Below are 18,171 nucleotides of genomic sequence, written 5' to 3' on the forward strand. Positions count from 1 at the left end.
CCACTGTTATAGTCTGACAGTTTGAGAAGAAAAAAAAAAGTGACCACAGTTCTTTTTGATTCTTAGGAGATACAGTGGATCCCTCCTGAGCCTAAGAATCAGACTAGAATTATTCTATTCTATCCACAGGGAAGATTGGCCTCACGTACAGATGGCCTCATTTTAAACTAAAGAGTATGAAATGGTTGGCCTGCTCCAAAATCTCTTGCACGAACTTGCCAATTTAACCAACATTGAACTGTGCAAACTGGTAAGGTTTGTTCTGTGGTTAAGAAGAGTTAACGCCAGAAATCCTTTTAAAAGAGAAAATATCCTTCTAAAAGTAATACATTAATTAAATCTTATTAGTTATTAATACTACAACAGCCAGTGATTTATCATATTGTTTTCCAACTTTCCAATCTAGCAAGTTTTTCCAGAAGAAAAGATCAAAACAACTGTCCCAAGGTAAGTGCTGTCTCTCTTGCACACTGTTGTTATCTCTGGAGTTAGAACAAAGTAAGTCTTAAATAAATAGTTCCAAATGAGTGAATCAAAGACTGTTTGGCCAGGTGAGACCTAAGCAGGCTCAGGACAGCACTGCCTTGAGTGTGAATGAGTAACTGTGAATTTATGAAAGAGAAAAACCTATGGGATTACTTTTATTCAGCTTATATTCTTTTTCATGTGAGAAGCTGAATAATAGAAGCAAAATTGTGACTTTATTCAAAATCATTTCATAAGACTGAAAAGAAATAAAAACTAAATATCTTACTCCAAAAAATAAAATTTAACTATTATAAAAATGTTTCCAAATGCCAGATAAAGTTCCTCTATTTCAACACATCACTGAAATTTCATGTACTAGGATATGACCTTTAGAACAGTTTAACTTTTATCTGGGTATTGGGGGAAAAAGTTTTTGTAAATTGAGGAAAAACACAGTTTGGTGGTACAAACTGTACTAGTGGGACAGAAAATACTTGAAGCAAGCTGTAATTCGCATTTACTTTTTTTTTTTTTTTTAAGATTATATCCATTTATTTGACAGAGAGAGACACAGCGAGAGAGGGAACACAAGCAGGGGGAGTGGGAGAGGGAGAAGCAGGCTTCCCGCTGAGCAGGGAGCCCAACGCAGGGCTCAATCCCAGGACCCCGGGATCATGACCTGAACAGAAGACAGACGCTTAACAACTGAGCCACCCAGGAGCCCCAATTCACGTTTATTTCTAATGTAGTAAAGATGGTTTGCATCTATCATTATACAGTATGATATAGTATCGTTATTTAGTACTCAGCAAGACCAGATTAAGGAGACAATATAAATGAAGCTCAGAATTATAGATTAAAAGGTTCAAAACCCTGAAATTTAAATAACTACATTTTTAGTAGTTCATTTGTAGGCTACATTTAAATCAGAAATATTCCATGATCTGAGCTATGTTATTATTACTGAACTTATTGGTTACTGTTTCTACCATGAAACATTCAATGGATTAAATCTGGATTAAGGTAAAACTGGGAACCCCTCCCTTCAAACATGAATGGAACTCTGACATGATCAAAACTGACTCCACCTTACAGGGAATGCTTGGCTTATATATTTTATAGAGACTGAGATATCAGATAATTTAGACCAGCCATCTTATAGACAAAAGTGGACAAAATGAATTAATAATTCCACAAATATTAATGGAGTGCCTACATGTGTCAGACACTGCCTTAGAAACTAGATGAAAAGGTGAACAAAACAAAAGATCCTTGAGTTTGTGGTGCTGTAAGAGTACCTGCACCCAGAGCAGGAGACAGACAATAAGCAAAATCAGTAAGTAAAGTGATGATGTGGTGGTGGTGGTGGGCCTGAAGAAATGAAAAAGAAAGCAACCTGGGGCGCCTGGGTGGCTCAGACGGTTAAGCGTCTGACTTCGGCTCAGGTCATGATCCTGGGGTCCTGGGATCGAGCCCTGCATCGGGCTCCCTGCTCAGCGGAGAGTCTGCTTCTCCCTCTCCCTCTGCCTGCTGCTCTGCCTACTTGTGCTCTCTGTCAAATAAATAAAATCTTAAAAAAAAAAAAGGAAAAGAAAAAGAAAGCAACCTACCCTGAATGCTAATAGAAGAATGTGCACATTACTGGGGGAAAACGCATGGTGGAACCATTCTAACATGCTTTGTCAGGACACAAACTTGTCAGTTTTCCAAGCCTTGTTTCTCTCCTTTCTTCTTTGAACTCTTAATACTCCAAAAGTTTTAAGTTAGGTATATAATAATCCGAGGTAAAGCTAGAAGATTAGGTTAGAAATCTTATTCTCAGAATACTAGCAAGTCCTGCAATAAATAAAACTTATAACATTCTTTAATTAAGACTCTTTAATATGATGTCACTATTATGCACACAAAATAACTTTAGTCATATTTCCTAATAATTTTGTGACAATATATGGAGTGGATAGTGCTTTCTCGGGGGTTAGCCTAGGGTGCAAACAGAGCTCAATGCTGCATTAATTTCTCTGAGGCTGTGAGATACAGGAACTAGCTCTCACCATTGTCAATCAAGCTTTCCCACATGTAGCAAAATAAGTTAGCATCCTCATCTGTGCTTCAACTTTAATTATCATGTTTAGAATTTCAGCAAATGAAAGGAAGTTTCTTTGGCTAGTTGAAACCCTAACAAACTTGGACAGAGCTGACTTGTACAGAGACAATGGAAAAAACTGGGCTGGAAGTAAAAAGTTTATAAAGGCATGAAAACATTAAATAGAACGAGACCAGAATCTACTAAGCCTTTTTTAGAACAGCTCCCATAAGCAAAGACTCTTCCAATTAGTGAGTATGGCACTTAATAGTCACTGGTGTTGTCCAAGTCTGTAAAACAGCAGAAATCGCCAGGGAGTTTGAAGGTTGTTAGTTTTTAAAATACCATACACTGTAAAACTGCCTGATAGAATGACTCTGGATCATCTTACATCTCAGAAAATGTCCATTCCCTTTCCCTTTTCAAAAGATCCAACCGTTCACATGCACTACAAGAGACTTTCAACATTACTCAAAACCGATGTCTGTCAAAAAATTCCCTCATTATGAGTATTTTCTAGTTATTTGCTGTAATAGGATTTAATGTGCATACTCATTTTCAAGAATTCTAATTACTTAAAAATATGGTATGGCTCTATACACCTAATAAGTTTGTTAAAAAAGGGAATTATAGGGCGCCTGGGTGGCTCAGTTGTTAAACAACTGCCTTTGGCTCAGGTCATGGTCCCAGGGTCCTGGGATCGAGTCCCACATCGGGCTCTCTGCTCCGCAGGAAGCCTGCTTCTCCCTCTCCCACCCCCCCCTTGCTTGTGGTTCCCCCTCTCACTGTGTCTCTCTCTGTCAAATAAATAAAATCTTTAAAAAAAAAAAAAAGGGAATTATATATGGTAGAGGTGAAAAATGTCATAACCCCATAATAATCATGAGAATGTTCCCAAATTTATCCAGTACTGAGCTGTTTGCTTACCCGTATCTTCCTAAGGTCTAAATACTTATAAGTCTCCACTTAAGTGAAGTGTACTATCCGAAATAAGACTAGGAAATTAAGTTGGCAGTCTAAATTTCTAGACCGCTCCCAGACCAAAAATTCCTATTAAAAGATGCAAAATCATTTGATCACACTTACTAATCGTGTGGCCTTGGCAAGTTGATTAATCTCATCTAAAAAACGGTGATACTAAAGCACCTAACTTGAGAATTGCTGTGAGGATTAAATGAGTTAATACGTGAAAAGTTCTTAGAGCACTATCTGGCACTTAGTAAATCCTCAGTAAATGTCCCCAGACACCACATTCTCAAAAAAAAAAAAAAAAAAAAAAAAAAAAAAAAATCTCCTGACATAGAGACTCCAGATCATATGCTTTTTTGATAGGGGAGAGTATATAAATCCTCATTCAGAGTTTTAGACACTTTTCCCTCCTACCATTCTCAAATAAAAGGAAGTAATTTAAAGAGCTTTTATCTATTTCAAAAATTTGGGTGATGCAACTTCTGAATCAGTTATTACAAAACAAATGCCTATGGCATTCCAAGAATCATACTGGATTCTATGTAGGTAAAGACATTTAAGATGGCCCAACACATAAAAAAATTGAAGGCAAGGTTGAAAGAAAAAATAACTTTTTCTGAACAAAATGTTTCATTTTACCACCACCAAGGCCAAAGTAATTTTAGTTCAATGTACAACTAGCTGAACAATATAACAACCTGGCACAAAAACAGTCTTGGATGATGTCTTTTACACTCCCTTTCAAACTTTAGAACTACCAGTACTTCATATATTCTCTCTGCCTTACTGACTCAGAATTTCCTGAAATGGATGCAATCTGCATTACAAGTTTCCTAGGTAATGAACCTGGTTTGAAAACCAGAACTTTATGAATTTTAGAAAGGTAGAAAAATTGAGCTGTACTTCAGAACTCTAGTCTTGTAAAAATCCCACAGGAGATGAGCCTGACGCTTTTCACTCTCACTCTTGCCCCTGTCCTTGTCCAGAAGCACAGCTTACAGTTTAGTAGGGCATGGGTGGTCCTTTTGTGCCTGCTTCAAATACTTCTATCTACTAAGTTTAAAGTATAGTAACTCGAAATTTTGATTGGAATAAGGCAAAAGCTCCATTTGATTGGAGAATAAGGTGTGGGAATTCAGGAAGAATTTTCCCTCTTCCTTGCCTGCAGTATTTTATCTCTCAGAACAAGGTGGGGAGTTAAAAATGACATGATGAAAAATCAACTTCCAAGTGAATACTGTGTTCACATCAAGTAAATACACTCGAATTGAAAAAATCTCTTCATATATTGTTTACTCTATCCTTCAAAATAGTTTCTCTTTACTTTGTTTCTTGTCCCCCAAACTGCCTTTTCAAAAAAGACTTAATATTTTTATTCAGGTGTTGGTAACTTAATGACTGAAAACAGTGTGATCTAGAAATAAGTAATTAATAATGAATATTATATCCTATTATCAGAGTACTTCCTAAAAAGAGTGAATAGCTTAGAATCCTGTTTTAGATACCATTTGGTTACTTTCCAACCCTCCTCACTAAGGAAATTCATTACTTTTAATTAAAAGGATAGCTGTAACATGGAAAAACCATACACATCAGCAAAGAAATACTATGCTTATTCATACAAGGGAGGCTTGAAATATTCAGGTATAGGTTTTCCTACACTTGAATTTTCTTATGTTCACAAAACAGGAAGGAAAGACAAATTCTCGTGCAAAACAGTATCAGCAACTTTCAGCCACAGCATCAAAATAGGAAGTTAGCCAGCAGACACTTGCAGCCAAGCTAATCCTAAACAAAAAGTCTCTTCTGTACAAAGAAAAATGTTTTGCTTTTGTTAAAAAAAAGGCTGTAACTGGCAAATTTTTCCCTCAAATGCCTGCCCCAAAGTTCAGTGTTTAACTAACTTCCTATTCCAGATGCCTACTGCATTACTCAAATTGAATGCAAATGTTCATTACTGCAAAGGTGCTTCCAGTTCTTCAGGTTCCTCTCTTTCCCATCTTATTTTTACCTACTTTTCTTCCATGTTTTCTAAAGAAAATCAGCGTATTTTTCAGCCTCCACTCTTATCAAAGGTTTCAAAAGTAGAAACCAAATTTCAGTTTGATTTTGTGCTCATGGAGGGAGCAGAGCCCCCTGATGATACTAAATTTACATCACTAACAGCAGTAATATGGTTAAAATAGAATTTCTGCCTCTTCCCCTGCTCTTATGATTGTAACATTAACCTCAAAATGACATCTCTAAAAATATCTGCAAACACTAAAATACAACTAATATACTTTATCATAGGCAGTGTTTATGAGTATGGACTTTGGAGTCCTACATCTGTCACTTACTCACTCTGTGATCTTGAGCAAGTTATTGCACCATTTTAAACCTGTGTCAACTGGTAAATGAGCTAGTACCTTTCCTCCATAAAACTGGCTGTGCGTATTGAAACAATTCACATAAAGTACTGAACACAGTAAAAGCTCAATAAAAACGAGCCACATCCTACACGTATACCTCTGTTAATATCTTTATTTTACATTACAGGAAAACACCATTAAAATTTATTCCCCTATTCTGAAACACTTAGGGATTAGGCTGAAATTAAATTCTGCTTGATAAGAAAGAAGGAATCAATAAGAAAAGACTACAAAGGACCTACTCAGGAATACAACTTATTTAAAAAGAAATTGATTATTCTATTAATATTGTCATTACAAATATATTTAATAGCTGTCAAAAAGTTTGCTTTGCTAACTTAAATAGCTGTCTACTTCAAAGTAGTACAATTTAATAAATATTACATAATTTTCTTTTGAAAAATTTAACTGCCCTTCCTTTATTCAGTCCAAATTAATGGCAGTTTTTTGTATATTCATCTCCCTGAAGACCAATAATAACTATTTCAGGATTGAAGAGGTCATTCTCAAATATGAAAATGTCCTATTTAATAACTGCTATATATCGCTTAGATATATAAAAGTAAGGCTAATTCTCCAAGGCTAAATAAGTGGCTAAGAGTTATGGAAGCCAGAGACAGAGGAGTTAGTTGGGTTAATGCCAGTGATGCACTCAAGGTTCTTCTGGGTGGCAGCACTCTGAAAGCCCTGCATTGGGCCAGACTGGTCCCAGCAATTCTCCCCAAGGGGTTAATCCAGTTAAACAAGGACACCAACATCCTCTTTCCTTATTTTTTATAAGGCATACTAGAAGCTACCATTCTTGGCTACTCTAGCATGCACCTAATCACTTGCCAAGCTGTTTCCTCAAACAACAGGTTGATCTCTAGACCTGCCAATGAAGTACAGCACCAACTGGGTTACTTTTCCATTATGTGTTTTTCTGCGGGAGAAAAATGCTAGTAGTAATAGAGGCTAGACTAGAACACCTTCAGGGATATGGCTTTTTTAACTGCCTCTTTATAATACTCTTTTAACAATAACATTATCCTGAATCTGCACTGCTCTAAATAACTCTTTTTAAGCAAAAAGGAAAAAATGGCAAATCTATTTTCTTTTACAAACTTTCATACTCATTGTGACACTGAAGCCTACTTAAACATTGGTTTTTAATTAGCAAAATCCTTATTTACCTCTATTCTATTTGAATGTATGTGTAATTTTTCCCAACAGGAATGAAATAGTTTTTTAAGCTATAACAGTTATCTTGTCAACATTCCATACATTAGTTATGTTGTATTTGGCTTGCATTGTTACACTATTTAGGATATCGATTATTCCCCTTCTGTATGAAAAAAGTGGCTGAAAGTTCTAACCATGAAGAATTGTATTTTAAAAGATCTAAAATATTTACAAGAGAAAATGTAATGATTTGTTCCATCTACATTATGCTATTTTTACCAGTTTATCTTCCAGAGTAGATTACATGTAATACCTACTTGCCTAAATTATTAAATTGCTCATAAGGAAAAAAACTCTTTAAAAAATCAATCTGGTTGGATTTCAGATGTCAAGTCACTTTATAGGTTTGAATTATTTTTCTAATATTCACAAAATATCTATCTTTTAATGCAAACACTTAATTTCAAAGGTCATGATTTGACCCACAAGTTACCCAAATTCACCCAAGACACATTACAAAGGGGCTGGGGGACCTAATATTATCAGTCTGATTTAAAAGCAACAAATTATCTACCATGTTTCATAAGAAATATGCTACATTCACTTTATCCCATTATGTTTTTATTCTTATAAGGTCAAAGTCTTGGGGCCCCTGGGTGGCTCAGTAGTTAAGCGTCTGCCTTCAGCTCAGGTCATGATCCCAGGGTCCTGGGATCGAGCCCCGCATCGGGCTCCCTGCTCAGCGGGAAGCCTGCTTCTCCCTCTCCAACTCCCCCTGCTTGTGTTCCTGCTCTCACTATCTCTCTGTCAAATAAATAAATAAAATCTTAAAAAAAAAAAAAAAAAAAAGGTCAAAGTCTTCCTACCAAACCAGCATCCAGACTTTGCATCTAGAGAATTCCAGCTGGGACAGTAATCTGTTTGCACAGGGCTTCTCAGACCTATCTAGTGAGTTTAATTACCTTTTTTTAAAATAAGGGTTTTCCATTGACCTATATTTTAGATTGAGTACACCAGACAAATGAAACTGTGCTTATTATTAGTGCGACTCGACAGAGCACACAGTGCTCTCTCTTACAGATTCTTGATAGTGCTACCCCCACAAACATATAGCTATCACACTCGATTCCCTTCTTCACTGGCTGGCAGATTAAACAAACAAACAACCCCACAAAGCCACAGCTTAATCTCTAGGAAAACAAGCCTTGCTTGCCAAAAAGTCAACTGACTTGTTCAGTGTTCCTAGGCATTTTGGAACCAGCCTCGCTCTTGGGACAAATCTCAGATAAATTCACACTAAAGTACTCTAGCTAAGTTAGTGTATTAGTAGTTCACTGGAAGCACACTTTTATACTGTTTTTTCCAAATCTACTATCTCTCCAAACCAGTGACATAACTGCGAATCAGTAGGTTAAATGCATCCTGCACTGGGTTGTGTTTTGAGCCACAATTCTGTCTGCTCTAAATTCTAATTTTTAAGAAATGCTCAAAACTGCACCTAAAGCTTATGTGCTGTTAAAGGGTTCACCTACCTAGTCTTACCCTATTTTATTAACCTTTACAGGAAATCCAAAGCAAACTACTAAATATGAAGGACTGGCTTGTAGTTTTTATTTCAAGGGGTTTGGGAGCAATAGAAAACTTGCGCCTCATATCCCCAGTTACAGCCTCTTTCTCAACATTTTTCTTTTATTAATGCACACAAAAAAATGACAGACTTGCCTTGTGAGGTCGAAAATAGAGATACAGGCTGAGAGGAAGAGGAAGAAACAAAGGAATCTGAAAGAAAATATACAGCATGAGAATTTGACAACCTCACACAGGAATTTTAACTTTAACTCTCCAACTCTCCTTTTTTTTTGGCCAAGCATCATAATTTCATTGGGTTTAAACAAGAGGGGAAAACTCAAATCTTTATTTCCATTTACTGTTTACACTCACCTGGCAGCAAAATCTTATTTCATTTTCAAGATGCATTTCTAAAAGTTAATCAATTCAATTTTTTTGGTCAAATATTCTCACCTTCAAAGAAAGAAAAGAGGAACCTCTAGCATTTTTAAACAAGTATAACCTCAAGAAAGAGGATACTCCCCTGCAATTCTTTGTGGGAAAGAAAAAATAGGTACCTGAGTACTAACTGATACTTGCTTTTAACCATTATCAACTGCATTTTGAAGAGATGGTCACTAATACAAGCATTTGAAGTTATAAACTTGGCAAATATGCAAAGCTGACCCTGAATACTTAAAAAAAAAAAATCACAAATAATCCATTAGGAAAATAGGACTGCACGAGAAATCTTCCACCTTCTAAAATTATAGTCCTCTAAATTTGGCAACATTTATCAAAATTGTAAATGCATGTACTGTCCCCACCAGTAATAGTTATTCTTTTAATTTGGCCAGTTATGCCTCGAGAAATTTAACCTACAATATTAGCATAGAGTACAAACCCGTGTATATGAGAATATTCATCAGAGCACTGGTTATAAATATTAGGAATACTCTAAGTGACCATCAACAGGAAACTAAATAGTTACATCCAAACAATGGAATACTTGCTGCTATGAAAAACAGTAAAATACAGCTATGTATGTTGATACAGTTGATAAATTAAAAAAGCAAAGTGCAGAAGTATATACTTGTGCCCCCCTTTGTTGCTAGCAAAAGGGACTCTGAGGTCTGAAATGGGGGAGATTTGCTTTTCACCACCACCTTTGGCCCTTAAAAAAAAAATACAAACAAACCAAGCATATAATTCACTAAAAATGGAAAAAATTAATAAAAATAGAATGTGAAAAGCAGCCCCCCCCCCACAAAGTGCCCCTAAATATACTGGCCTTTACTCCTTTTTTCCTTGCAACTATAAAAATGTTTTCACAAATATTAGAAATATACTTAAAATAGGGAGATTGATTGCTTTAAAGGACCGGGCTATAGCTTGTATCGATAAATACAAATTTATTTAGTCAATAAATACGAAGCACATTAACAGCAACAGAATTTAGCAGACCACAGGCACAGTTCAGTAACTCAGGACCAGAATTTAAAAATTCACTACTTTTTAACTATCTTAAGATGAAGCATCACATTTACCACTACAAATGAAAAACTATTCTTTTTTGGTTGTTTTTGTTTTGTTTGTTTTTAGTAATCTCTACCCCCAACGTGGGGCTTGAACTCTCCACCCTGAGATCAAGAGTCGCACACTCCAACTGAGACAGCCAGGTGCCCCATCTCCTTTCCTTTTTTAAAGCAAGCATTTCTGCTTCTTTAATGTTTCCAGATGGGTTCATCCCTATATTTACCTTCAACATTAAATCTCTGCCAGATGATGAGTTTAAATCTGAATAAACCTGAAAAACCAAATGTTAATAAGTTCAGCCGAACGCCAAAAAGGATCCTATGAACTTGACTATCCACCTCCATGTAACACCCCCTCGTAATGGAAAATTTCAACATACAAATTCTTATACACAGCATCTATTCTGATACAAAACACAGATAACGAGTAACACTTTCCAACAATATTGCATGAGATCTTCTAACTCACAAAACCACACTGTATTCATATTCCATATTTATGCCACAGGAAACTAAACTCAAGAATGGTGATCTTAATTCTCCAATGCTATTAATTAAATCAAACATTATCATTAATCACAGTAATCATTAGCTAGGTCCAGGCACAGTATCAGCACTGGAATACAGAGATGACAGCTATGGCCACATAACTGAAGGAGAAATACAAGCCAGTAAAACTGCATGAGGTGTGGGAAGGCAGCAGAGGCAGGTCAGTAGGGTACATTGCAGAAGAGATGGTAAACTTAGTCTTAACGGTCATCAAGTCACCACGGCAGGGGAAGCCATTCTGGAGAGAAGGAATAACTTGCCACATTCCAAACGACTTTAAATGTCATGTAATGAAATTTAGATTATATCCTATATGTGACACACTGACAATATCACGTGTTTTAAAAAGAACTATGGCAGCAGGTAGAGCACAGACTTAACTGAAAAGCTACTGCATAATCTTGGCATCAGTTTATTTGGTTAGTAAAATTAGCAAAGGTCTATTAGAGACTGGTTAAATAAGTTTCCATATATCCATACAATGGTATACTATTCATTAAAAATCGTGCTGTGGGTAAGAATTTATTGACACTAAAAGATGTTGATAGGACACTGAATAAAAAAGAACAGTATAAAAAAACTTAAACAACATGACCCAATTTTGGTAAAAAATGCAAATTCATGTAAGATGAAAAAGGGATAATGATATTTACTCTCTGAGTAGATTATGAAAATTAAAAAAATATTTTTTCTTCTCTGTTTTTGAAAATAATGAACTTGTATTCTTATTTCAAAAAAGCTTATTTTGTTACAAATGAAAGAATATATATGAAAATGTTAACTGGGTGGTTCTACTCGCTGATTTTTAATTTTCTTTGTATTTTTATTTTCCTAAATTTTGTTATGGACATACATTTTTCAAGAATTATAAATTCCTGGGATGCCTGGGTGGCTCAGTCAGTTAAGCATCTGCTTTTAGCTCGGGTCATGATCCCAGGGTTCTGGGATCAAGTCCCGCACTGGGCTCCTTGCTCAGCGGGGAACCTGCTTCTCCTTCTCTTGCTCCCCCTGCCTGTGCTTGATCTCTGTCTGTCAAATAAATAAATAAAATCTTAAAAAAAAAACCAGAATTATGAATTCCCAACACATACCTGATTCCCCGCTTCTACAGGGAACAGGTTAGCAACCTTTGAGAGAAAAAGGACACCTAAAATGGGATCTCTTACCAGGTCTTTCAATAAATCTTGAGTGAATAATCTTTTTAGTCTTTACACCACTAGATCTTCAATACTCGTAAGACCCTAATCTGCAACAAACTGTCAAAACTACCCCCCCACCCCCCGCCAAAAATCCTGCCTCTTTGAAAACAGGTCCTTCCATTTACTGAGTCCTGAATATTTGTGATAGACACTGAGCTAGATATTTATATACATATTAAATGAAATCCTTACAAAACTCATTTAAGATTAAAAAAAAAAAACCCACAAAAACTTAAAGCTTTTATCAGTACTTGAATCTGCACTTTTCAGGGCGCCTGGGTGGCTCAGTCAAGTGTCTGCCTTCGGCTCAGGTCATGATCCCAGAGTCCTGGGATCGAGCCCCGCATCCAGCTCCCTGCTCCACAGGGAGCCTGCTTCTCCCTCTCCCACTCCCCCTGCTTGTGTTCCCTCTCTCACTGTGTCTCTGTCAAATAAATAAATAAAATCTTTAAAAAAAAAAACAACTGCACTTTTCTTTAAAGTCTGTGCCTTTCCTTATCATTCTACCAGTCATATCACCTGTCCTTATATTATACTGCTGATCTGAAATGTGTATGCTACTTACCTAAAAATTTTCTAGTCAAGTTTATATTTTAAAACTCCATCAGACCAGTAAGATAAGATCTTGTCGCCTTACCTCTTCACCCTTCTCTCCAGCAGCATATTGAGTGGGTGAGAAGTGGAAAAACAGGAGGAAAAAGACCAAATGGCCCACTCCTGAAGGTTTTCAAATTTGTGTCAAGCCTGTGCTAGACATTGTTGGGGATAGAGGGGAGAGGAAGAGAGGTGCGTTGGATTGGACATGAGACTCAAGTTTTGATTGAGATGGGGGGAAAATAAACCAAATAAATCTGTTTGAATTTTCTAACCCCCAGAGAAAATACTGTTCCAATGAACTGTTCATTTTAGTGATAACTGTCCCTCAACACCAGCAGAATAAAAACTATATACATATATATTTTAAGATTTTATTTATTTGGGGCGCCTGGGTGGCTCATTTGTTGAGCGTCTGCCTTCCCCTTGGGTTGTGGTCTCGGGGTCCTGGGATCGAGCCCCGCATCGGGCTCCCTGCTCCGCAGGAGGCCTGCTTCTCCCTCTCCTACTCCCCCTGCTTGTGTTCCTTCTCTCGCTGTGTCTCTCTGTCAAATAAATAAATAAAATCTTAAAAAAAAAAAGAAAGATTTTATTTATTTGACAGAGAGAGGGGAAACACAAGCAGGGGGAGTGGGAGAGGGAGAAGCAGGCTCCCAGCTGAGCAAGGAGCCTGATGCAGAGGGGTGCGGGGGGGTGGGGGGTGTTGATCCCAGGACCCTGGGATCATGACCTGAGCCAAAGGTAGACGCTTAACGACTGAGCCACCCAGGCACCCCTACAAACTCTATTTTTAGAAAAGCAGCAAAGTTACTTTTAGGAACAACTTTGTACGATGAATGACTTCTATATTTAACCTCAAAATGTCTGCCTTTTTGATAGTTTCTATAGATTATTAAAGCATCTTCCAATACATAAGGAAAAGTAGTGTTTGAAATTTTATCTAAAATTAATATAATGAAAATTAGAAATTCTTTAGCTCTTTCAAACACCTTTTCTTTCTACTATTAAAAGATTTGTGTCATGGGGCGGCTGGGTGGCTTAGTCAGTTAAGCAACTGCCTTCGACTCGGGTCATGGTCCTGGGATGGAGCCCCATGTAACTCCCTGCTCAGCAGGCATCCTGCTTCTTCCTCTCCCTCTATCCCTCCCAGCCGCTGTGCTCTCACTTGCTCGCTCTCAAAAAAAAAAAAAAAAACCAAAACCAAAAAACTAAACGATTCTTGTCACTTACAGTTTTCCTTTTTGCCTATAAAGCTAGGCTCTCTGAAAAGGGTTTTTCCACTCTTTCCCATGACCACAATTCCTGATGGCAACTCATATCATTTCCGTAGAAGCTGCTAAACTGAGCCTATTAATACCCACTGTCCTATTAGAATTCCAGGGATAGGCAGACCAATTTCCCCCCTGCAAACTTTATGCCATTTTTTTCCCTTGTATTTTTGTTAGGACCTCCACTGTATCACTGAATATTATTAGTGGTGAAAGAGGACCTCCTTACCTTGTCCAAAGCAGTTCTGATTTCATGATTAAGGCTTTTTTTAAAAAACAAAGAAACTTTTTATTTTAGAATAATTTTAGATTTACAGAAAAGGCCCAAAGGTAGTAGAGTTTTGCTTTATATCCAGCACTCAGTTTCTCCCATTGTTAACAAGTTACATTAATATGGTAGTACATCTGTCACATTTAAAGAACTAACACTGACACATTACTAATAAGTAAACTCCATACTTCATTCGGATTTCATTAATTTTTCCCTAATGCCTTTTTTTGTCCCAAAATCCCATTCAGGATACTGTATCACATTTTGTCATCATGTCTCCTTAGCCTCTTTTGGACTATGACAATTTCTCAGACTTTCCTCCTTGCTTTTAATGATCTTGATAGTTTTGAGGAGTATTGGTCAGATAGATATATGAGGAATATTGGTCAAAATGTCCCTCAATTTGAGTTTGTCTCATGGTTAGAATGGAGTTTTGGGGAAGATTACCACTTAGGTAAAGGGCCATCCTTGTCATAACATATCAAGGGTACATGGTATCAATATGACTTATCACTGAAGATGTTAACCTCGATCCCCTGGCTGAGATGGTTTGCCTGGTTTCTCCAGGTAGTATTTTTCTCCCATCCTTCCACACTGTACTCTCTGGAAACAAGTCACTAAGCACTTCCCACTGTAACTCTTCTGAACCCTAAAAGAGTTGGAAGGCTTTCTTTGTACATTTATGGAGTAAATGTATATGCAGTCCAAGAGGAAGAACAAGCAGAATTCTTGTTGCAAAAGAAACACAATTAGAAAGTCTAACAGAAAGAAATAAAATGGACTGTGTAAATAGGAAATTGGTTACAAATATTTTAATGACACAACTTTTTTTTTTTAAGATTTTATTTATTTATTTGAGAGAGACAGAGACAGAGATAGCCAACAGAGAGCACAAGTGGGGTGGAGAAGGAGAAGCAGGCTCCCCGCTGAGCAGGGAGTGCTACACGGGGCTCGATCCTAGGCCCCTGGCATCATGGGCATCATGACCTGAGCTGAAGGCAGACTGCTTAACTGAATGAGCCATCCAGGCTCCCCTTAATGACCCAACTTCTAAAATAATGCATATACTTTTAGAAATGTCTTACCCTTTTCCAAATAATGTTCAAGATCAATGTATTGAATCAAAACCTCAGATTTTGTTAGGAATAAGATGGAAATTAAACTTATTTTAACATATTTAAAAATCCTGACACATCAGACTAGCCTACCACTGAGTCCTTATTAGAAATGGAGTCTCTTTGTAACATACCAAAACGTGGCATTCAAGTGATTATAAAAAGAAACTTTTCTGGGGCGCCTGGGTGGCTCAGTTGGTTAAGCGACTGCCTTCGGCTCAGGTCATGATCCTGGAGTCCCTGGATCGAGTCCCGCATCGGGCTCCCTGCTCGGCAGGGAGTCTGCTTCTCCCTCTGACCCTTCCCCCTCTCATGCTCTCTCTCTCATTCTCTCTCTCTCAAATAAATAAATAAAAAATCTTTAAAAAAAAAAAAAAAAAAAAAAAGGAAACTTTTCTGGATTAAAGCCATTAGTGGAAAATACCATGAGTCCAGAAGTAAACAGAATAGTAAAAGAAACCAATCTTAAACATAAGATATATATATCACAGATATAGTTTTATGGGCTTACATAAAAACTCTTGTGGATATGTCAATTTCCAAAGGGGTTAAGTTTTTGCAAAACTCATAATTCAATTTTCAAAAACCAAACATTCTTAATCTGCAGTCTATGAACAATTTTGTAGTTCACGCACTATGGACCTTGTGAAAGCGTATGCAATACTTTGTTTATACGCATGTTTTTCTGGGAATAGAATTTCTCCATTCATTCCATAAATATTTATTGAACACCTATTATGAACCAAGGACTAGTTTTAGTTGCTGAGTAAAAATGATTGGTTGCTCATTCAAAAATATCTGAGAGCCTGCTTTGCACCTGGTCCTGCTCAGACATTAAAAATAGAGCAGTGAATAAAACAGCAAAAACCCCTACTCTGGTGGAACTAATATCTAGTGTGGAAGACAGACAATAAACAAAGTAAGTCAGATTACATACCTTATACATGTAAAGATAGGAAGATTATGACAGATGGTAAGAAAAATAAAGCAGGGGAGGCCTGTAAGTTATTTTTTCTTGTGCAATTTAGATAAGGTAAGTCAAAGACCTAACAAAGGTGAGGGAGAGAAAAGCTGCAAAGATAAATGGGGAAGAGCATTCTAAGCAGAGAGAACAGCAAATAAGACTCTGAGGTGTGAAGAACAACAAGGGAGCCAGTGTGGCTAAAGCTGGGTGAGTAAGAGGGAGGTTGAAGCCAGATATCATAAGGCTTCAAAAGCCCTCTAAGGACTTTGGCGTTGACTCTGATGAGTGTGATCGGAAGCTACTGGAACATTTGCCCATGAATGACATGATCTGACTTATTTTTTCACAGGCTTACACCAACTGTTGTACGGAAAACAGACTGAAAAGAGGCAAGGGATAAAGTTTGAAGACCAGTTAGCAGGTAAGTGCAATAATCCAGGAAAGCTACGATAGCAGCCTGGGCTAGGGTGATAACAATGGAGGTGGAGAAAAATGGTTAGACACTGGATAGATTCTGAAGGTAGAATCAGTAAGATTTGCTGATAGTTGTATGAAGGAAAGAGAGGAGTCAAGGGTACTCCAAGATTTTTGATTTGGGCAAGAGATGGATGACGAATGACCATTTATTGAGATGCACAAGAGTGTGAGAAGAATAAATTTAAAGGAAAGATCAGGAGTTCAGGTTTAGACACAGTAAGTTTGAGATGCCCATTAGACATGAAGACCAAAGATAAAGATTTGGAAGTCACCAATTTATAGATGGTATTTCAAACCACAAGATGGATATCATAAATGAGACCAATGCAAAGAGAAAAGTTCTGAGAAGTGAGTCCTGGAGTACTCTACATATTAGAAGTTGGGGAGACAAAAAGAATTAGCAATATGAAATACCAATATTAAGGAAATCCACAGAGTCAGAAAGATTAGTGGTTGCCAAGGAATGGAGGGAGGGAGGAATGGAGAGTGACTGCCACAGGTACAGAGTGTCTTTTTGGGGGGGATGAAAATGTTCTGGAACTAGACAGACTTTAAAATGGTGCTTTTTATGTTATGTGAACTGTATCTTAAATTAAAAGAAAAGAAGAAGAAGAACTAGCAAAGGACACAGGAGGAGCAGCCAGTGAGAGTATGTGGTGGTGTGGAAGACAAATGAGAAAGGTATTTCAATGAGGAAGCAAGTGATCAATTTTACCAGAAGCTGCTGACAGGGCATTTAAGATGAGGTCTGAGAAGTAGCCACCAGACTTAACAATGTGGAAAATAGCTAGTGAATGTGACAAGAAAGTTTCTGTAGAAAAGTGGCGCAAAAAGGCACCTGGCTGAGGAAGCATGGGACCAGAAATTAAAATTTTTAACTTCAACCAGTAACTGAAGTGAAGAGGGTGACCGAATGATTTTTATCACATGTTGTTTCAAATTTTAAAGACAGGCAGTATGTATATTTGGAAGAGAACTGAATTGGGCCCTCAATCCCTTAGTTTTATCCTACCCTCAATGTTACAGCAACAAACCTTTAGGCATGTCACTTAATCTCTCTGAGCCTGATTTCTCATCTGTAAAATGAGGCTTATATCACTACCTACATCACAGATAAACATAACATAAGGCTTTCTCCTATTAAATATAGCCTCCAGAGATCTAGATGATCTGTTTTGTTTGCCTATCTTCCAAAGAGCTTTACTGTATGCTCAAACATTTGTTAAATTAAGTTAATGGATAGGCAAAACTTAAACCATAAAGCAATACACAAATATAAGACATAAAAATCAAATATTTCTACCTCCTAATTAAAATGAAGACCCTTCTTTCTCACTGTTGAAATGCTTCCAGGTAATAGGACAAAAGGGCCTCTGTATCAGTTTTGCTTAAAAAATTTTCCCCAAATACCCTTCAATATATCCTAAGGGCGAGCGGCCAATGAGGAACATGTCAGAAAGCTCGCACCTCTCCTGGTTAGGTTATGGCGATGTGCTTACAGGGAGAAATAAAACAGTTGATTGGAGAAAACAGAGAAGTACATTTCTCTGAAATTAAAA

At 37.1% G+C, this 18,171-nt stretch overlaps 1 protein-coding gene across 3 annotated transcripts in view; it reads right to left on the reverse strand.

Moving 5' to 3' along the window:
• RTN3 (reticulon 3) overlaps nucleotides 1-18,171 on the reverse strand; it is a 62,347-nt gene that overhangs the window by 39,152 nt on the left and 5,024 nt on the right. For 2 of the 3 annotated variants that reach the window (XM_036100414.2, XM_036100416.2), the window contains exon 2: nucleotides 8,815-8,871. The exons of the other annotated variant lie outside the window; for it this stretch is intronic. In XM_036100414.2, the coding sequence (XP_035956307.1) occupies nucleotides 8,815-8,871 (57 nt within the window). The remainder of the gene's footprint in view (nucleotides 1-8,814; nucleotides 8,872-18,171) is intronic. 3 annotated transcript variants of the gene reach the window in all.

Source organism: Halichoerus grypus, chromosome 11, assembly GCF_964656455.1.
Source record: "Halichoerus grypus chromosome 11, mHalGry1.hap1.1, whole genome shotgun sequence".
Classification (NCBI taxonomy): domain Eukaryota; kingdom Metazoa; phylum Chordata; class Mammalia; order Carnivora; family Phocidae; genus Halichoerus; species Halichoerus grypus.